A 19,807-nucleotide genomic window follows, 5' to 3' on the forward strand; every position below is an offset into this window, starting at 1 on the left:
GCTAAAAGAGACGAGCAACTTACAAACAAAAATAAAATAAAAATAAAGTAGATAGAACTGGAGCTAGAAAAAAATATTGGGAAATGAAAAGATGAATAGGGTACCCACTGCTAGGAAGAAAAGGGGGAAATCTAAATTATAGTTATGAAAACTTATTTTTTAACAGGAACTTTTTTCAACTTGAGCTCAATTTTCGTTTTATGGTTAATACAATAGTTCAACTAAAAAGTTCAACTCGACCAACTGAAAAAGCATTTTATGGTCAACCAAAAAGTTGAGCAGCTCAACTACAAGTTGACGATAAAATGCACCCTATTTCATCTGATTTCATTCAAGTCTCAAGTGCTGCCGTGCCGTCCTGTTTCTTCAAATTGCAGCTTAGCGCCACCTTGTAACGTTTATGCCAGCACTTATCGTGGTACTTATTATGACTCTTGCTTGTAACATTATGTACAATTCTGTCCTTATCTCGTTGGTCTTATCTTATTATGGTATTTTTAGTGGGAATTAGATGCCTGGTGTGCAAGATATAGAGGCATAGAGTATTAAATCGGGAAACTAGTATTAGAACTGGAAATACCAATTTGTTACGTAAACGCTGACGTGTCTTTGCCTTATACACAGTTCGCACTTAGTCGAATCTCGCAGTAGCTGCTACATGCACTACAGACCATGTTTGAGCAATAACAGTCTTTCATTCAGGCCACTAGCACTCTAAGAGACGTGTCATAGCAGATAATCTTCGTTCACAATTGAGACTGAACAGATTCCAAAGATTTCTTGAATTCGTCACAAGCGTCGTTTATATGGCTTATCATAATTACCAGGGACCGGGCGGGGCTCCACAGACAGCAAACCGCGATTTTCTATGGCAGGTGTTCCAAAGGTACTGATATTATTTTCCACAACTTATGTCATTTTTAAATTTGGTTGTCCATTTTTAATTCATCTCCCTTATTTCATGGAACCTAATGTGCATTACAAAATTACAATAATGTTGACATAATTCTAGGGTTGACAAGGATCGAAGTGGAGCAATATCAGCACAAGAACTACAGTCAGCATTATCCAATGGAACATGGGCTCCATTTAATGCAGAAACTGTTAGGCTTATGATTGGTATGCAAAAAACAAGAAAAAGAACAAAATGCTATTTACTGGTTAATGTTATCTGTAGCATTGTATTCTGCATTCATTTGTGAATAATTACAGGCATGTTTGATCGGCAGCAGAGAGGAACAATTTCCTTTGAAGATTTTGGAGCAATTTGGAAATATGTCACTGACTGGCAAATTTGCTTTAGAAGTTTTGATCGAGACAATTCAGGAAACATTGATGGAAATGAATTGAGAACAGCACTTACAAGTAATATCTTCCAAATGTATTATTTTAACTATGAATTACAGATTGCTTTTCTAGGTTTTGGCTATCGTTTGCAAGATGGTACACACCATATGCTACTCCGGAAATTCGATCGTATGGGCAAAGGAACCATCTATTTTGATGATTTCATCCAGTGCTGCATTGTTCTACATGTAAATATGATTCAACATGATATGTTTTGATTAAGTTTAAAGACCTAATCTTTGCATCCATTTTGACCATTCAACTGAAATCATTGAAATCAGAATCTGACTTCGGCATTTCGTCAGTTTGACACCGATCAAGACGGAATTATCACAATTGGATATGAGCATTTCATTCAAATGGTCCTCAACACCCGCGTTTGATTCCATTTTGTCTGTGGCTTCCAAAATGGAAAATTTTCCTCATTTTGGTTTTCTTTCCTTTCTCACAAATGTCTTTGATACCAACTGTGTATCATTTGTAACCTCCGCATGAATCCTTTCTTGAATAAATCAACATGTGAATACACTAGATAACATAAAACAGTTATACGTTTGTTTTTTCCCGCCTACAAGGACAACCTAGTAGGCTACTCCACTTCTAGACGGAGCATTTAACACGGTAATGATCCACCGTTCAACCCGTGCATTTTTAAATAGCGCGTACATATGAAAACAGCGTGCCTTACACTGTCCTGACAGTCTAAAAAGTGTCTGGCAGAAACGTGCGTGAACAATTCTGTTCAAACAAATTTTCAATTTATAGAGTAAAATTGTATTACATTTTTTTTTTTTTTTGGTTTGTTTGTTTTGTTTGTTTTTTTGTTTTGTGTTTGTTTTGTTTTTTTCCTCGGTAAACAAATGGAATAAAATGCCAATCAGTTTACTGTAATTTTGGGAAGTTTTTGTTAAATTTGCTCAATCAAATTTCAGAAATAAGAAATCATAGATAAGCCAATCGTGAAGATAATGTTTACAAGCTAATCTTCTTTGATAGGATAGAATATATTATTGTGATTATATTATGTGATATAGATAGGATGGGATTCAAAAATTTAAGACAGCTCTGGCTTTTATAGGTAAGCGGATAGGGATTATGGCTGGGTGATCCGTCACTGTTTCCAGAAGTATGTACCATGTTAAGGCAGCCATCTCGTGTTTAGATGCAGATAACCAGATATACCCTTTCCTCTTTCTCTGAAAGCCAGAGCTGTCCTTTTCCTTTGAGATGGATAGGTACTTTCGGAATCCTTATGCGGATAAAAAATGTCAGAAGCTTCCAACTCAGTTTTGAAGGATCGTTTGAGGCTATAATTTCGGAGAAGAATGAAGGAAAGTGTTGGATAAAAGAGAATTTTACCCCCAACCGACCTCATATGCGAGATGGAGCTGGAATTATGGTTATTAACGTACAGATCAGGGTGCGTGTAGGCAACTGGTAAAAAAAAGTAAACTTTTGCGCGAAGCAGTTGTGACCGAAGCGACGCGATTTTATGTCTGAAGTGCAGATATGGTACGATACATGTGCGTATACGCTCCTTTAGTCATATTTCATGGTATGACCTCTGCTTGCTTCCACTTCTGGAGAGAGAGGTTTCACATATGGGTTGCCTCAGTTGTACACATAGGTTCGATCCTGAAAAAAAGAAGGGTGGCTGAGCATATTGGAATCGAGGTTGTCGTCAACGGTGCAACACTTCGGTTGCGTGTGTACAAAGGGCGATGTTCAAAAGACCTAGATTTGTCATCACTGTTTAGCTTCGTCATTTTGCTGAGAATGTACTATCTACTAAGTCTAGCCCTGTAAGTCTAAAACCTCAAATGGCATTTCCGTAACTGACTGTCTCTGAAGTCTTATTAAAAACCAAACATAATTTTGCCCAACCATTCTCCCAATTTCAATTCCAGGACAGCTTGTTTGCAATGTTCTATTGCTTTTCAACATTTATATAAGTCGCAAAATGTACGCACACATTAAAAAAAATTCACGACGTCAAAACGTTTCGTAGTGAATTCACGCACGTTCAAGGTACTCAATAGAATTCAAAATGTTAGTACGCTTTCCTTACGATTCCTGTCCGTGCAATGGCAAATTGTCATCGGATGCGTAGAGAGTTACAGATGCTATCAAGTTGTTCGGCATCACCTAAAGCCAACCGGAAAGACACAATTCTCATTTTTGGTTCAAACAAATAATAAGAATAGGGTAACCTCAAAAATGATATCCTCAACCCCGTAACAGAATGTAGAACCAAAGGGGTTTGTTGTGTTCGTGGATGAAGATCGATGAAGAACAATTGGGCGGGAACTCGGCTGCACTTTCTCGCAGACTTCATCCCAGCGTGAATAAGCAGATACCTAAAAGGAGTAAATATCACGATTAAAGACTTTGCTTCACGTAATTACATACATGAATACGAAACCAACAGTGATGAAGGTAGGCGATAAATCAATTAATTTTGAATTGTCCGTTGAAATAGGTTTCGTTGGCAGTTGGAGCTTGAATTCACATCGATGGTACCTTTTAACCCACATAGATCAGGAAAAAAATCAAACAAGCTCATATTGTTGATCATTGTAATCGTTTAGAATAAATTTGCGGCTTACATATTGAAATTGTAGTGTCCCGGATAGTTAGTGTGAAGAACGAATTTTTTCAGTTTATGATATTTCCCATCGAATAAAGCATCCTATTCAAGCGAAAATTACTTTTCCGTAAGACACTTTTTAAAAAGGTACCCACGAATCAATATTGAAAAATACGTACTAGTCCTAGTGTAAAGTAGTTGTAAAAATAGTCTGAAAAAGAAGCTGGAGCTCGGCGATGCGCCTGAGGACTATGAATTCGCATTTTATCTTCATCCTTCAAAAACAGTATGAGATCAGCTCTCAACCAATAATATTTTCAAGTTTTACCTTATAAAACACACGTGAAGGGGCTCCTAGCAAAGTAAGAACATCCTCCGCGGAAGCGCCAAAACATAATTCTTGAACGCAGGCGTGGCGTCTAGGTTCCAGCACTTGTGACGGTCCTTCAACAACAAGAGAATTTTACTTGTAATTAAATATGATAAGAATGTAAACGTGAATGCAACCTTCACAAATAACAGAAAGCTTGATCCCCGAGGTGCACCCATTATGGCGAATCACTTCCAGCCCTTGAAGATAGGGATGAGAAAAGAAGCAAGATATAGGTAGCGGAGGAGGTTTGCTATCAACTAGGCTGTTGCCACTAAATATGAACATTTTTGATGCAATTGGGGATGCGCCATTGGTGAACTGCAGTGAACCGAGACCTCGAACATATCTTGGTTCACTAGCTTGTTCCACTGGGAAAGTAAAAGAAAGTCCACGAAAATTTAGGGTAAATATTCTTTTCTCTGGGTCATATATTCCAGGGTGTGTAGCTCCAAATGAATGATCTATTTGATCAATTGTTGGAATAACATCAGAAGAGCTGAATACCAGGCCACTGTTAAGATAATTTTGTTAAAATAAATTGATTATTTTTGGGGAGTAAGGAGGAAAGTGAAGGATTTTTGTGGTGGATATAAAAACTTTTACAGAAAATTACCAATATTTAAGCTTAATGAGATTCATGGCAAATATCTCAATCACTTTCAAGCGTTGTGAAACAGAATCAAAGAGAAGTCGTATTCCATCCAGAGTTAGACTCAAGATAAGATCAGAAGCTAAGGGGTCCTAAAACACTAACACTATTATTATGAAGATTGAAATTGTAATAATTGTCACTCACATTTTCATTGTATATTACTTGAACTCTCTTCATGACTGCAACCTGAGACATGCATATGCAAACTGCTTGGGAAAACTGCATTCCTGTTGATGAAATTAACACAAAAACCACATGACATTAGGTTTGTTTGTTTTTTAAATGTGTTTATTGCCCGAGAGAAAAGTAATGATACGCCTTAATGTTACCTAAAATAAACTCCCAATGTTCGCAACCCAACGACCTTTCAGGAATTACTTCTAAGTCCAGCATCTTTAAATTTGTGTTTTCTATAATATATTGTAAAGTAATTTCCGATAAGAACAGTAGTCAACAGTTGCACAACTTTGGAAATGAAAACAAAATCAGCTGTTCGGTCCGCGTCCGCATTTTATCCTGGCCCGTCATTTGTTATTATTTTTTCTTTGTCCTTGTTTTCTTTGTTGCCAAATCAAAATGGCCATCTAGTGGGTAAATAGAAAAGCGATCAACTAACTCTACATTTTCTAGCAACCGGAATGCAGAACACAGGCCACGAGCCAGCCAAAGTCAAGCACTAGGCCAATTCATTATTTTTCTGTACCTTTAGCTTTGTGCTCAGCAGTGAAAACAACAATTGTACGGAAGGCTTTAAATGAAAAATCTATATATTCAATAACGGGACGAAATTGATAGTCAGAACTGTTGATTTATTAAAATATTATGTGTTTGATTTGAAATTTTTATAGCACAAGTATTTTTTTAAATTATTTTTAAATATAACTAAACAATCAAGTAAATCGATTTGATGAATCTTTGGGACTGATGTTGAGCATAAAATTCAAAAGAGGTATTTATTTTTACCACTAGATGGACATGATCTTTTGTTAATAAATATTCATTGGTTTCCTTGTCAAAGGAAAGGCCAAAAGGCAAAAGCGAAACAGCTGTTGAATGTTCTGATAATTACAATATAGAGACATTCCCAGAGTGTCATTACGTCTTTGGTCAGCAACAGTATTTTAATACTAAACTAATTTGTGCAGCATATCTCTTCTCAGCAGGTATCACAAGTCACAACTTCGTTTGCCATCTGGAATGTCGAGGTTGTTAGCTTTCGTCACACGGTAAGGTTCGCCTTGAATATTTCTCTGACACTAATTTTTACCCAGTGTAATCCCAGCGTAGTTTATTTGTATTTGACTTTCGTTAGTGGAGATGGTTTAATGATTCTGGTGACTCCTGGTTGTTGCCTCACGTGATTTGGACAGTTGGCAGTCGCGTTAACTGTGTTTTTTTTTTTCCATTGATATCTTATTTTTCGCGGTATTTAGTTTATTCTTTAAAACATCTGTACGTTTACATAATTTCAGTTTTTGCTGGTTAGCCAGATGGTAACTTAGCGAAGAGTAAAGTAAATGGCGATAATTTTTTAGCTATCCACAATCCACATAAGGCATTACCAAATTAGTCACGTACACCAATATAGAAGTGGCAACGCAGCCTAGCAAAGCTTAAGAGGGAAAAACAATATAAGGGGGAAAACAGTAAACATTGGTTAGAGTTGTCGGACTTCTTACGGTGTCACTGGCTCGGTTTGAATCCAATTGAGGGGCATTTTAACTGTTAGGTATTGAGGGCAAACATAATGCCCTACAGTGTTTCGCGATAACGACTGTATGAATATTGTTTTTTCCCCTTTTTTCCATTTTTTTTCCTCTTTTTTCCTTTCCTTTTTTTTTTCTTTTTTCCTTTTTTTCCTCTTTTTCCTTTTTTCCCTTTTTTTCTCTTTTTTGGTCCTTTTTTTTTGTCCTTTTTTTCTCTTTTTTGGTCCTTTTTTTTTTGTCCTTTTTTTCTCTTTTTTTATTCCTTTTTTCTCCTTTTTTTTCTCTCTTTTTTTCTCTTTTTTTTTTTCTTTTTTTCTTTTTTTTTCTCGTTTTTTCTTCTTGTCTCTTCTTGTCTCTTCTTGAATCAGAATGATTTAACCTTGGAACGGCCTATAGTTGTACAGTTGAGTTCTGCAGTCTTGATCCAGAAATGCATAGTTGATTTTATAAAGGAATGGATATCAACTTGCTTAAGCTGTGAGGCTTGTTGCATGTCTGATTGTCTGGGCTCTGGCTTTGTACAGTGTATATAGTGAACACCAATTTATGTGATATCTCTCTAGGTTTTTTTCGATTCTTGTAATTTGTTTATTTCTTTCCCTAAGTCTCCTTGGCGCATAGATTCAAGGCAACAGATTATTTCGTGCAGTGCCACTAGCATTTCACGACTTTAGGACACTCTGTTCTCCATTTGTTATTTAAAGTTCCGGACCAACCAAGATACGTTTTCCCCGAACTGTAAACTTAACTTCGATTATTGTACAATTTTCACCTTGCCACAGGAGCACTTTCCTTTTACTCCATAGTTATGAAATATATAATATAAAATTATGTAATTTTCATATCAATACAATATTTATATTGTATGATATATAATAGAACCTTTGGGTATTCTCAATTTGAATTAAATCTAATAACAGGGATTACCTTGCACTGGGTTGGAACCTGCGCTCAAAGAACGAAATCTAGTGATTGTCGGGATGTGCGGCAAGTTGTATCATCATATATATACACATGTTTTGGCTTTTCAGCTTGAAAGTTTTATATTCACGGGGCGTAAATTTCCTAGACGTGGTCACCGGTCACGTAGTCGCTATCCTTGGGAAACCTTCATCGTTGCGAAATTTGTTTTCTTCGAGTTGTTGTTGATCTTTTGTTTGAACGTTAAAAGGGCATGCACACTGGCCATAGGCGGATTTGAACGCAAAAATAGGAGTCTTTAAGTTGTTTTTTGTTTTTTGAAATAACAACAGCATTAGCATACACATCATGCTGTTAAAGTGGAATAACAACGTGATCGGGGCATGGTGTTCGTAACCCTTAAGATCAATGGTAGAGGGCAAAGAGGAGAGCGAACGATTCCCTCACTTGAATAGCCCAACATGTATTGTTCTCCTATTAATTCCACTTGTTATCTTACTTCATTGTTTCCGTACGTGTACCTAGATTTTCGATTCTATTGCAAAAATGACATTGTGCACCAAATTAAAGTCATGACTCCCTAACCAGTGTTGTTTCTTTTCCTAGTGTCTACAGTCATTAGTAATTACCAGGGAAATCGGAAGAACAAGAGCTCGCTACTCTTGTTCCTTTCCCTATGTTTTGTACAGGCCATGGGACGTCATCTGGGACATCAGATAGTGAAAGACGCATATTCGGGATGACGAACTTCCAATGTTTGTGTAAACAACATGATTTGCAAATTCTCCTTGTGGAAATTTAATGAAAGTGTAATGGTGTCCTGTAGCTGCTGCGATGTAGAAAACGTGCTGTAGCTCACGCGGATGTTTACTAGTTCGACTGCAGACTTTGAAGCCCTGAGGTTAATGTTATTTTCCAAATTCGATGAAAACAATGTGACTTAACAGCCATGTTGTTTACTGGACTTTTCTATTGCACGCAACTGCGTTAGTCTTGGCCAAGCCTGTGCTATCCTTGTCAAGAAACCAACGTAAGACGTAAAGAATTTCATCTCAATTAGAACCTGGGGCTATCGAAGGAAAAGATTATTTTGTTTGTGGAAATGCCTGCTTCATTTAAAATGTACAATGTGTTGGTTCCTATTGAACAAAATGAATTCATTAGCCTGACGTCACTGTTAGAGAATGACAAGTCGTCCAACACGCTTTTAGGGCAAGCTGCACAAGTTTGAGAGGTAAACAACCAGAATCTGGTTGCTTTTTTTTTTGTTGGTCGTTTTCCAAGGTTATCTCCGCGTGAATTGCCGACCAATGGCAAAAGGGGGCTCGCCTCTCGTGAGCTTTTGCTGGAATGATGTAGGTAAGATGCGAGTATATAAGCCTGGCACATCAGACGATGGCAGACAAATACGTTTATAGACTATCTCGAACGTTGAGAGATACCTAGCAAAAATTCTTCTATATCGACTTAGAAGTTCTTTCTAGAAATGTCTGTCACACCGCAAAATGTTCCTTGGTAAGAGTGTTCCTCTGTTTTTTCTTTGGATTTCGGTTGATTCGGTCTTTCTTCAATTTTGGCGTTTTTTCTTGCTCATTGTTAATTGTAAATTTTTCATTAACTTGCAGCTCGAATTTTGTATCGGCCCAAACCAAAGGATGTCGGCTTCCTTCGTCCACTTTCAACCGTTCACTAAGCATCCTCGAAGCTGCAGGAGGAAAGTCTCTGCCCAACAAGGTTACTCTTCGATATTTAATAATCCATCACAAATCTGTAACCAAAAAGTGAATAAATTGTAGGTTCGAAATTTCGTTGAGGATTGTGTCAAACTCTGTCAACCAACTCAAGTTCACATATGTAATGGATCGGAGCAAGAAAATCGGACGCTGATACAATTGATGCAGCAACAAGGCATGCTAGAATCCCTACCGAAGATGGAGAATTGGTATGTTTCGCGACACATGTTTTAGTCATGGCGTATATTTTTATTGTCGTAAATGGCGCAAATTAACAAACGTTATATTCACATTAGTTGGTTGGCACGAACTGATCCCGCAGACGTTGCCAGAGTAGAAAGCAGAACGTTTGTTGTGACACCCAAAAAGAACGATGCGATCCCAGATCGTATGAATGGCGTCACCGGGCAGCTTGGAAATTGGATGTCACCTGATGATCTTCATAAAGCCATTCACGACCGCTTCCCTAACTGCATGAAAGGTACATTTGTTTCCTGATTGGCGAGCTAGTATCAAGCGAACAGAAAAAAAAGTCCATCTTAAAACGATTTTCTTTTACTAGGTCGCACGATGTACGTTGTTCCATTTAGTATGGGTCCAATCGGATCGCCGTTGTCGAAAATCGGGATCGAGTTGACAGATTCGCCTTATGTGGTGGCTTCAATGCGTATCATGACGCGAATGGGTCAACAGGTACTCGACACATTGGGCGAAGGAGACTTTGTTCGTTGTCTGCATTCCGTTGGCTGTCCGCTCCCGATGACCAGACCTGTGATCAATAATTGGCCGTGCAATCCGGAGCACACTATCATCATCCAGTAAAAATTGGAAAAAAGTTGTTTCGATCAAATTGTTGCTAAATAGGTTGTTCAATATCAGATGCCCAGAGACAAAAGAAATCTTGTCATACGGCAGCGGGTATGGCGGCAATTCGTTATTGGGCAAAAAATGTTTTGCCCTAAGGATTGGCTCGGTAATAGCCAAAAAAGAAGGTTGGCTTGCTGAACACATGCTCGTAAGTACTTGTTCATTTAACACACCCTTTTTTTTTCCAAATTGATAATATCTGCTTTGTTTACCCCTAATTTTCATAGATTCTAGGAATAACTAATCCCGAAGGTAAAAAGAGATACATTGCTGCCGCCTTCCCGAGTGCTTGCGGAAAAACGAATCTCGCAATGTTAACCCCAACATTACCAGGTCAGATGTAGTACAGAATACTGCAAATACCTTAACTTTCTCTGACAAATAGTAAAGAATGCCTGAAAATTACCAACATCCCTGAAAACCCCATCCTTTCTTTGTAGACTAACACTGTGTTACAATTTTAGCTAATTATTGATGTAACGTGCGACGTAGGCTATAAAGTTGAGTGTGTTGGCGACGATATTGCATGGATGCATTTCGACAGTGAAGGACGTTTACGAGCCATCAATCCGGAAAATGGGTTTTTTGGCGTTGCTCCCGGAACCAACTATGCCACCAATCCAAATGCATGCTATAACATTTCAATACATACATATAATATATTAAAGAAAACATTTATAATTAATGTTTATCCATTTCCCACACAGGCTATGCTGACTATCCAGAAAAATACGGTTTTTACAAATGTTGCAAAGTAACAATAATTCGTTTACCTTTCATGGAAATATGTTTATTTGATGACTTCTTTACTCCTACAGAACCAGTGATGGTGGCGTTTTCTGGGAAGGGCTGGAGAAGGAAATTACAGGTGTTAACGTCACAAGTTGGTTGGGCGAAGCCAACTGGAGTAAAGCATCAGGAAAACCCGCAGCTCATCCTAATTCTAGGTAAGTGTTTTGCGCCAGATGAACTCCTTAAATTTAAGCAGAAATGTTACATTAGATGTGACTTCCTGCTTGATTTTTTTCTGAATTTTTAGATTTTGTGCTCCAGCCAGCCAATGCCCAATCATAGATCCGCGTTGGGAAGACCCTGAAGGAGTACCCATAGATGCTATTTTGTTTGGAGGTCGCCGACCAAGAGGTGTACCTTTGGTTTACGAAGCATTAAATTGGAAACACGGAGTCTTCGTTGGCGCCTCCGTCAGTTCAGAAGCCACTGCTGCAGCTGAGTACAAAGTATGTTTTAGATGCGTTCATTATCATAAATACATCATTGATGATCAAAATGTATTAAACTTTAGGGCCGCTCAATTATGCACGATCCATTTGCTATGCGCCCGTTTTTCGGATACAATGCCGGTCACTATCTCAATCATTGGCTGAGTATGGAAAAACCTGGTCGCAAACTCCCCAAAATTTTCCATGTTAATTGGTTCCGCCGAAGTGCAGATGTGAGTCACATTTTTAAAAAGTTTTTAGTTGTCATTTTTGCTGCGTTTCACAACTGGAAAGTTACCTTTTCATTCCGATTCCGTTTTTTTTTGTAGGGCTCTTTCTTGTGGCCTGGATTCGGTGAAAATTCCCGTGTTCTCGATTGGGTACTAAAACGATGTGAAGAAGCCGACGTTGCTCAGTCCAGTCCAATTGGATTGATTCCAAAAGAGGGGTCAATTGATACCAGTGGTCTGAAGGAGCAAGTCAATTGGCAAGAGTTGTTCTCAATGCCCAAGGACTTTTGGCAAGACGAAGTTACTGATCTAGAAAAGTATTTTAGTGAACAATTTGGCAATGATTTACCGAATGCTATCGCTGAAGAATTGCACAAATTAAAACAACGAGTAAATCAAATGTAGGCTACTCTTAACCTCCACCTCTCTCCCTTGTCCTGTTTTAATTACGAACATTCCCTTTTCTCGATAAGTACTTGAAGTTAGAGAGATATAAGCTCTACTAACCCACAATTCGGATTTGTTCTGGATGTGTGGCCACCGCACATCAATTCGCTGTCATAATCGCCCCTATAATTCCATTGACAATATTTCTACAGATTAAATTTTAAAAAATTTATTTTAGGCACAATCTTTGTAGGATTAAAGCTATGCCTTTGTGTCATTCTTCACGAACGACTTTTATTTTCATTTACTAATGATCGATTGCAGTTTGCGTTTTATGGCATGTAAATCAGGTCTGACGGAAAACGCGTTTAAAAATATTTGTCAGAACTCCATGTCAAGTTGGTGCATGCTCGATGTATATTGAATTCGTCTACTTCAAAGAATGTTGCACTATTTTCAATGTAAAACTTACAAAATATACTTCTTTTTATTCAGTTAAATTCTTCGCTGTATTTTGAAGAACTACGTCAGAGGTTTTGTTTTACACCGTTTCAGACGAATGCAATGACTGTACCAAAACACAAATTTTGTATCAGCTAGTCTTATCTGTGACCAAAAGGTAGTCTAATCGACTCGAGAGTCCGATAAAGCTTGATATCCTGTTAGCATGGTTGTATTATCAACTCCCAAAAGATAGGTGGTTACCAAATGGCAGCATTGCAATGATAATTGGTTTGCTGTTATATGGTAACCTGCTGTCGAGTGTCGAATGAAATATATTCGAGTCCAATAACATGGTGATTGGGTTTTCTTTGGTTCTACAGGGGAAAACTGCACTTTGTTGCTTGCACAACCAGCAACAAAATTGATAAAGCAAAATAGTTTGTTTCATTCCTGCAAAATTATAGTTTTTCTGTATGCAAACAGAGGGGACCCCTTGAACATGTTTTTGAACTCTAGTATACTAGGCTCTAAGGCAGACAGCGGAACAAAGTGATTTCCCTAGGCAGCTATTCATCGTAACTATTAACAATTTCGCCGAATAAATGTGATGGTAGAAAATAGAACTTGTGTGCAGAAATTTATTTCAAATTTCTTCGTCAATGCACTCGACTGGTATGCAAGTTATCTTTCTTTTTCCAGTCATTGGTGACATTAGTAATATATGCACCGGACTTTGTGATAAGGAACTTTAGCAAGATCCGTAGCAAATCGTCTTCGGTACTCCCACAAGAAATAGTCAATCATGGCACTACAGCGTTGACAAATATTTCTATCATTATCCGTTTCCGTAGTACATTACAAATCAATAAGTACCTATTTATTGGCAGCGTTTCTTTGTTAAAATTCGCTGATTGAGATTTTAACTCTTCCTTGATCAACTCTACCGCCTAGGAAAATGACGAAATCATGATATAAACAGACTTAGTCATAAAACCAGCGGGAAGTCGTTATCATACGTGAATTGAGCATCCGCGAATTTCCATTTCTTCTTGATCTCCATTCATAAATGTATGATTAGTAGATAGCAACTTATTAAGTTTTTCAGAATATTCCATCGCTCCAAAATGAACTAGCGCCTGCGGCACCCTGTAATCAGCAAACATGGTGATCGTGTCTATGTCGGAGAAACTTCCAAGTCCCTGTAAAACCGTTTCTTAATACTTACAGTACTCACCAAAAGAATTGGATCACCCCATTCAAATTTTGGTGTTTTAACCCGCGCGAAATAGGACTAACGGTGTCTCGCGCGGGAATTTTTTTCGTTGATTTATAATGCATGCTCGAAAAATTATCGGGTTTTTTTCATTTGAAAGATAAATTAATGGACTTTATCTTTCTGATTTTTAATTTTTTCACGGGATTTATTAGAAAATTGACAGTTTTTAAATATTGGATCACCCCCAAACAGACCGCTTTGGCTGTCCCTACCCGCGGCATAGCCTAAGGACATGGGGGGGCATAGATGGGAGAAAATATTCGCTTTTTCTCCCTTCTTTCTCCTGTCTTTACCACCCCCATGTCCTTAGGCTATGCCGTGGGTAGGGACAGCCAAAGCGGTCTGTTTGGGGGTGATCCAACATTTGAAAACTGCCAATTATCTAATAAAACCCGTGAAAAAAATAAAAATTAAAAATCAGAAAGATAAAGTCCATTAATTTATCTTTCAAATGAAAAAAAAAAAAACCCGATAATTTTTCGAGCATTATAAATCCACGAAAAAAATTCCCGCGCGAGACACCGTTAGTCCTATCTTGCGCGGGTTAAAACACCAAAATTTGAAGGGGGTGACCAAATTCTTTTGGTGGGCACTGTATAGGCAACAAATTAAATAATTAATTTTGTTAAATACCTTTCCCTTAAAAACACTCCAGATGTCAGCCACAAGAATTTGAGCACGCTTGTAAAAGGAAACCCTTTCGCCCTCAAAGATGCCTTCATCGCGGAAGGAAGGAAAATTTGACACAATTAACTCTAAAAGCTTTTGTGCACTGTTTCCTGATTGCCGGACACAATTACAGAATTTGCCATCAAACTTATCATTTATGATTTTGCCACATTCTTGCAAAATAATCCATCTTTGTTCAAGCAAGGGAATGGGTTCCCCCGTACTTGACATAAATATTTCGTTGACTGTTTCTTTCGTCACGTTAGCGTAATATTTGGCACTCGTTATTGGGATACTGGCCTGTGGAATTAGCAAAAATTAGTGCCTTAAGATACCAGCCAACACTGACTACTATTGTAGAACACATTGTTGATATTACGGGACATTACACTATTTTACCTCTTGTGCTTTGGTAATTGCGGCACACAACGCCATGTAACCGGTATATTGATTTCCACGCAGCTCAACAGAATAATGCGCATTTTCTTCTAATGCCCAAAACGAAAAATTTAGAGCATCAGCTACAAACATCCTAAATAAACATTTTTTCAATGTAAGTACAATGCACAAAATCTCATAGGTAAGCTTAAAGCTGCAAAAACAACCATTCAATGCTTGAAGCATCTTCAATTACAGGTAGTGGATAGGAGTGAATCATCATATTGTTTGGTTCAAACTCTTGAGACACAATTGCTTGTACAATCTAGAATACAATTTCATAGTAATTATGTTTTTTTTTCAGTGACTTTTGACAAATCATAGCAATTTTAATTAAACAATAACCTCTGAAGCCACTCTTTTAATGCCAACTGGATTCAGTTTTACATCCTTTGAAACGGAGGCTATAAAAGCTGCAGATTCTCTGGGTTTCATCTTGGGTGGAGACATAAACCTTGCAAGAGACAGTTAACAACTTATGCTACTCGTTTGTATTAGAATCATACTTACAGCTGGCAAGCAGACAGAATTTTGTATGTACCAACGTGACCAACGTACACATCTAAAAGACAAGAGACAGACGATTGACAAAATCCAAGTTCATCCACAGTACGAGCACTTGGTGCCTTGGTGGTTGCATAAGTGATTAGAGTTGTCGATTCAAATCGATCACAACTGATAGTAACGATAATAATCAGAGTTACAGAAAGCTGGTACAGCCACTCTTATGATGGCACGAATTGAGTCCTATAGATCAGATTAAATGGTTTAAGTACTCCATGTTAAACGCCTAATAGCCACTGCCATGGACTACTAAAACTTAAGGACGGGATTCTTTCCCCATCTCGCCGTGTTAAAGCTTGTCCGCTGGGCTCTTTTTTCACGAAAAAAAATAAAAAATACATCATTAAATGCAGCTTTGAAAGGCAATTCTAACTACATAATTTTTTTCTTTATGAAACTATAATTTAAGGAGATATTGGATTTTAATTGTAGAAGGAGGGGAAAAAGGGCAGGGCCGCTGGTGCCATCTATCAACCAAAAATCGAAGCTCTTGCTGATTGACAACTGAACTCGAAATTGTAGAAAGAAAACAAGCAATGAGTTAGGATTTTTGGTTCCCAGATGGCATCGGTAGCCCGCCCTTTTTCACTTCCTTCTGATAGAAAAGAAGAAATATCTCATTAAGGGTTAATTTTCAGAATAGGGATATTTGGTAAGTCAATAGTTATTTTTTATTGTTAAATTCAATAAAAAGTTTTAAAAAATCAGTGTTTTGGATCTTTCTGAAAAGATCCGATCAGATCAGATAAGATCAGATACTTTTGATATCTTTTTCAGTACCTTGATCGACCAGGGAAAAACGTATTAAAAAGTATCTTTGATCTTCGGCACTAGAAAATATAGATCAATATTGGCAAAAAGATCAGATCATTTTAAAATGACGACAGCGCCACCACGGATAGAATTTATTTAAATCTGGTAATGCCTGTATCCGTGACTACCAGTGAATGGTACGTCAACCAAAAAAATTGACGTTTAAAAAAAACGTCAAAGTCATACGTCACGGAAGTTTCCTCCGTAAAAAGTCAACGTCAAAACGTCAAACGTCATCAAACAATTTCCCTACGTCAAAAGTCATGACTTAAGTCATAAAAACGTCAAATTTCCATTTTGCATTTATTTAATTAGATCGGAAGTTGTCCGATACTATTTGAAAGACATTTTAAGCAATATTAACATCTCAAGTAATACATCCGAAAGCCCGAAACGTCAAACGTCAACGTCAAAGTCGGGGATTTTTTTAGGTTAACGTCAAAAGTCACCAACACGTCATTTTTTGCGGAAAAATGACTTAAGTCAAAAAATGACGTACCATTCACTGGTGACTACGGAGTCGTCTGCTATTGCAGCAAATTAATGTGCCGCGTAAAAACGTTTTTGTGATCCGCCATCCTTCTACAAAGGTATAGAATAGATGGTAGGCGTACTCGAGAAGTCGAGAGGCGCATATGGACCAAAAAATGATATTCCGTAAATGGCAACGTTTAGGTCGAAAACGTTTAGGTCGAATGGGGCAGATTTTGCATGGGTTTATGGGACTACCACAAATTAATTCATTCAACTTTTAGAGAAAAAATAATTTTACTAAAAGAAAATCTGATTCATATGTAGAATTGTTTTCTTTAAACAGCTCATTTATTTAAAAAGTGTTTAACTTTTTAAATAATTACTAAAAATTTAAGAAAGGAAAAAGCCTAATTAGGCGACAGCAGCACATTTTGTGGCACTACGGCTACTATAAAGGATTTTTTTAAAAAGGGTGGTCCTTTGACATTTATTTTTTTATGCTTCAAAAGCTTGTCAAACTGCGGGACTTGTGTGGAGGTAAAATTTGGAAGTAATTTTTTAATTTTATTAATTTCCGCATAGTTTGGTTCCGCAATTTGACAAGCTTTTGAAGCGTAAAAGAAACAAGTCAAAGGACCGCCCCTTTTTAAAAAATCTACTAGTGCCACATGTACTGCTTTCGGCTAAGTCTACCTAGGTTTTTTTCTTATTTTTAATAATTATTTAGAAATAAAAAAAATCCTTTTAACAAAATTAGCTGTTTTAAGAAAGCAATTCTACATTTAAATCAGATTTTGTTTTAGTAAAATTATTTTTTTTTCTTAAAGATGAATTTAGTAATTCGCGGTAGTCCCATATAAACCCATGCAAAATCTCCCCCATTCGACCTAAACGTTGCCATTTACGGAATATCAAGATCTGGCCCAGATTTTTCTGGGAAGGGCTACAGGAGTACGCCTACCATGCTATTATACCTTGCTTCTACTAGTAATTTCTTTTCTGTGATCTTGGGTAATTTCTATTTGATTTTCGTCTCTTTTTTTTCATAACTGTTCATTAAGGTGCTGGTTGCTTAATGCTCATGTTTTACTAATCTGTTGGTTTCAGGATTTGTTGAGCATTCGCAGCCCAATTGTTCAAGTGTCCTGTCTAGGAAAAGCATTTGTCTGTTCAACAAACAGGTATTTTTCGCTCTGTAGTATGCTTATTATTTATTTGCTATATCTATTCCTCTTTTCATCCAGGAACTTCATTTCATTTCTGCATTTATCACTGTTTAAGTTACATCTGGTGACGGTATGTATGATATCCTTGGTTGTATTGTATTGCGACTTGTGAGTAATATACAATATTTTCTAGGATATTACCTCTATAGTTGGAGCAGTTGGGTAGCGTGAGTGGAAAATATTCACTTCACAAGTCAATTTAACTGAGCTTTACCGATATTGTTAAGTCACTAGAGAACAGGTTAAGAATGAGCTGAAGAGTAACGAAGAAGAACTAGAAAACGACTTACTATGAGCGGAAAAGTCACAGAGCTCGAAGGGAGCTGTACTAGCTAAACAGAACTTAACAGAACTGATGAACTGTACCGAACTGAACAGAACTGTCTGAACTATGAGAGGAAAGTCACGGCATTTTATATGGAAAAGATGCGGCCGTGACCTGAATAAAGAAAACAATAGGGAAAGAAGGCTCCGTGCAAAAGCCACCCCCGACTCGAATAGACAGTTCTGTCAACTCACTTAAGTCGAATTTTAGGGAGGTTAAAGGGTACCCATCCGCTAGGATGAGTCACGGAGGGTGGTAAGAATTATAGTTTTAAGTCGTGAGATTTACGGGAGAAAGCGTGAGTTTGAGGTATAAATTAGTATTTAATAGTCCCGTGTTAAAGCCACTCCCGAACTGTGGTGGCAGTTCGGACAGGTCACTTAACTAGGGTTTAAGTGAATAATTAGTAAAACTATTTCTATATCTACGGTTATTTATGCATTGTGATCTTAATCTAAAAAGGGGTTGAATGTTCTGGCGCGTGCGGTGCAGGTGCATGAATATTCTAGGCGTGGGAACAGGTAAAAAGATGTTCGAGGAGTTTCCGGCTAGACGAGGGTGCTCCCGTGTTAGTCGGCTGATATAAGAATATGTCTTCGGGCGGTGCAGGTGTCTTTTGGGGAGTCGATGGGAAAAAGGTCTATTCTGTTGCTGCTTGCAGTCTTATGGTAGGTTCAAGTGGAGGCTGTGTGACGAGGGATGTGGGGGAGATAAAGTGAAGAAGCCATTCTTGCAGAATGGGAATTCTGTTACAATAGTGTAGCAATGCGTTGTATTCACGGTTAACAAGACTAAGACTGAGACCCGATACACGACTACGGGGGGACTATATACGGGGGAACAGGGCCGTCTCTATAGGGACGGGGACCCCGGGCACCATTCTCCATTGGCCCCCCCCCTCCCCTCTTTGGAACCCCCCGTAAAAAATAGTTTAAATTCATACAGGGAAATTCATTACTCATTGACTTTATTTATGTTCTAACATTGACGACGAATCTTTGCAGAACAAAATTGATCAATTATTTGGTCAGAATTGATTTTTTGAAAAATTGAATTTTCAATTTGAAGAAGGGATAGGGAAGACAGACGAGCTTGAAGCATAGTTGAACGAAAGGCATTTTTGACTCGTTTTAACACATTAAAAGATCTTTCTCCTGACACATTTGCTGCAGCTGTGGAAAGAAACATACGGACACCAACAGCTATATTTGGAAACACGGATTTTAGTTTCCTAGTCTGAATGAATTGTAGAATCTCAAATGCTGTAATTTCTTCACTCGCTGCATGCATTTTTTCGCTTCTTCCTTGAGCTATGATCGGAAAAAAACTGCGAAAATGAAGGCATTCGCTGACAAGAGACGAATCAACATCATTAGGGAAGCGTGTCATAAAATTTTCGGCAGCAGCAGTCAATTCTTCGGTATTAAATTTTGAAAGCCCTGATATGAAAAGCAAATCTAAAAATAATAAAAAAAAAACATTTAGCAAAGTTTGGTTTTAATTATAAATCCAGACTCTTACTTAGATAGAATTGCAGTATAAGATTCTTTCCTTC

The 19,807-nt window shown here is 37.7% G+C and overlaps 4 protein-coding genes across 6 annotated transcripts; 2 read left to right on the forward strand and 2 right to left on the reverse strand.

Annotated features, from left to right (window-relative positions):
• Window positions 1–424: 424 nt before the first annotated feature.
• On the forward strand, window positions 425–1,892 carry LOC116925369 (programmed cell death protein 6). The gene is made up of 5 exons (XM_032932041.2): window positions 425–886; window positions 1,013–1,119; window positions 1,213–1,365; window positions 1,420–1,535; window positions 1,629–1,892. The coding sequence occupies exons 1-5, from the start codon at window positions 807–809 to the stop codon at window positions 1,728–1,730; spliced, it is 558 nt and encodes a 185-aa protein (XP_032787932.2). The 5' UTR covers window positions 425–806; the 3' UTR covers window positions 1,731–1,892.
• A 440-nt stretch (window positions 1,893–2,332) lies between these two features.
• Window positions 2,333–5,491, reverse strand: LOC116925367 (PHAF1 protein CG7083). Its single transcript, XM_032932039.2, has 11 exons — window positions 5,289–5,491; window positions 5,104–5,186; window positions 4,921–5,048; window positions 4,442–4,818; window positions 4,263–4,378; window positions 4,114–4,209; window positions 3,954–4,036; window positions 3,774–3,867; window positions 3,558–3,704; window positions 3,416–3,492; window positions 2,333–2,982 (listed from the first exon to the last, which is right to left on the reverse strand). The coding sequence occupies exons 1-11, from the start codon at window positions 5,350–5,352 to the stop codon at window positions 2,943–2,945; spliced, it is 1,305 nt and encodes a 434-aa protein (XP_032787930.2). The 5' UTR covers window positions 5,353–5,491; the 3' UTR covers window positions 2,333–2,942.
• A 476-nt stretch (window positions 5,492–5,967) lies between these two features.
• Window positions 5,968–12,523, forward strand: LOC116925370 (phosphoenolpyruvate carboxykinase, cytosolic [GTP]). 2 transcript variants are annotated; one of them, XM_032932042.2, is made up of 13 exons: window positions 5,968–6,185; window positions 9,212–9,320; window positions 9,383–9,528; window positions 9,616–9,800; window positions 9,882–10,137; window positions 10,199–10,334; window positions 10,414–10,519; window positions 10,679–10,812; window positions 10,894–10,940; window positions 11,005–11,133; window positions 11,226–11,424; window positions 11,490–11,639; window positions 11,736–12,523. In XM_032932042.2, exons 1-13 carry the CDS (start codon window positions 6,157–6,159, stop codon window positions 12,039–12,041), a joined length of 1,932 nt encoding a protein of 643 aa, XP_032787933.1. In that variant the 5' UTR covers window positions 5,968–6,156; the 3' UTR covers window positions 12,042–12,523. The 2 variants fall into 2 exon arrangements, with proteins under 2 accessions (XP_032787933.1, XP_045031576.1); XM_045175641.1 differs by lacking the exon at window positions 5,968–6,185 and adding an exon at window positions 8,940–9,101.
• Window positions 12,524–13,091: 568 nt separating this feature from the next.
• On the reverse strand, window positions 13,092–15,846 carry LOC116925368 (queuosine salvage protein). 2 transcript variants are annotated; one of them, XM_045175643.1, is made up of 8 exons: window positions 15,361–15,846; window positions 15,196–15,285; window positions 15,018–15,115; window positions 14,812–14,944; window positions 14,377–14,712; window positions 13,484–13,666; window positions 13,341–13,414; window positions 13,092–13,275 (listed from the first exon to the last, which is right to left on the reverse strand). In XM_045175643.1, exons 2-8 carry the CDS (start codon window positions 15,283–15,285, stop codon window positions 13,179–13,181), a joined length of 1,011 nt encoding a protein of 336 aa, XP_045031578.1. In that variant the 5' UTR covers window positions 15,361–15,846; the 3' UTR covers window positions 13,092–13,178. The 2 variants fall into 2 exon arrangements, with proteins under 2 accessions (XP_045031578.1, XP_032787931.2); XM_032932040.2 differs by having other exon boundaries at window positions 15,196–15,304; window positions 15,361–15,843.
• Between the last annotated feature and the right edge of the window lie 3,961 nt (window positions 15,847–19,807).

Source organism: Daphnia magna, linkage group LG6 (genome assembly GCF_020631705.1).
Source record: "Daphnia magna isolate NIES linkage group LG6, ASM2063170v1.1, whole genome shotgun sequence".
Lineage (NCBI taxonomy): Eukaryota > Metazoa > Arthropoda > Branchiopoda > Diplostraca > Daphniidae > Daphnia > Daphnia magna.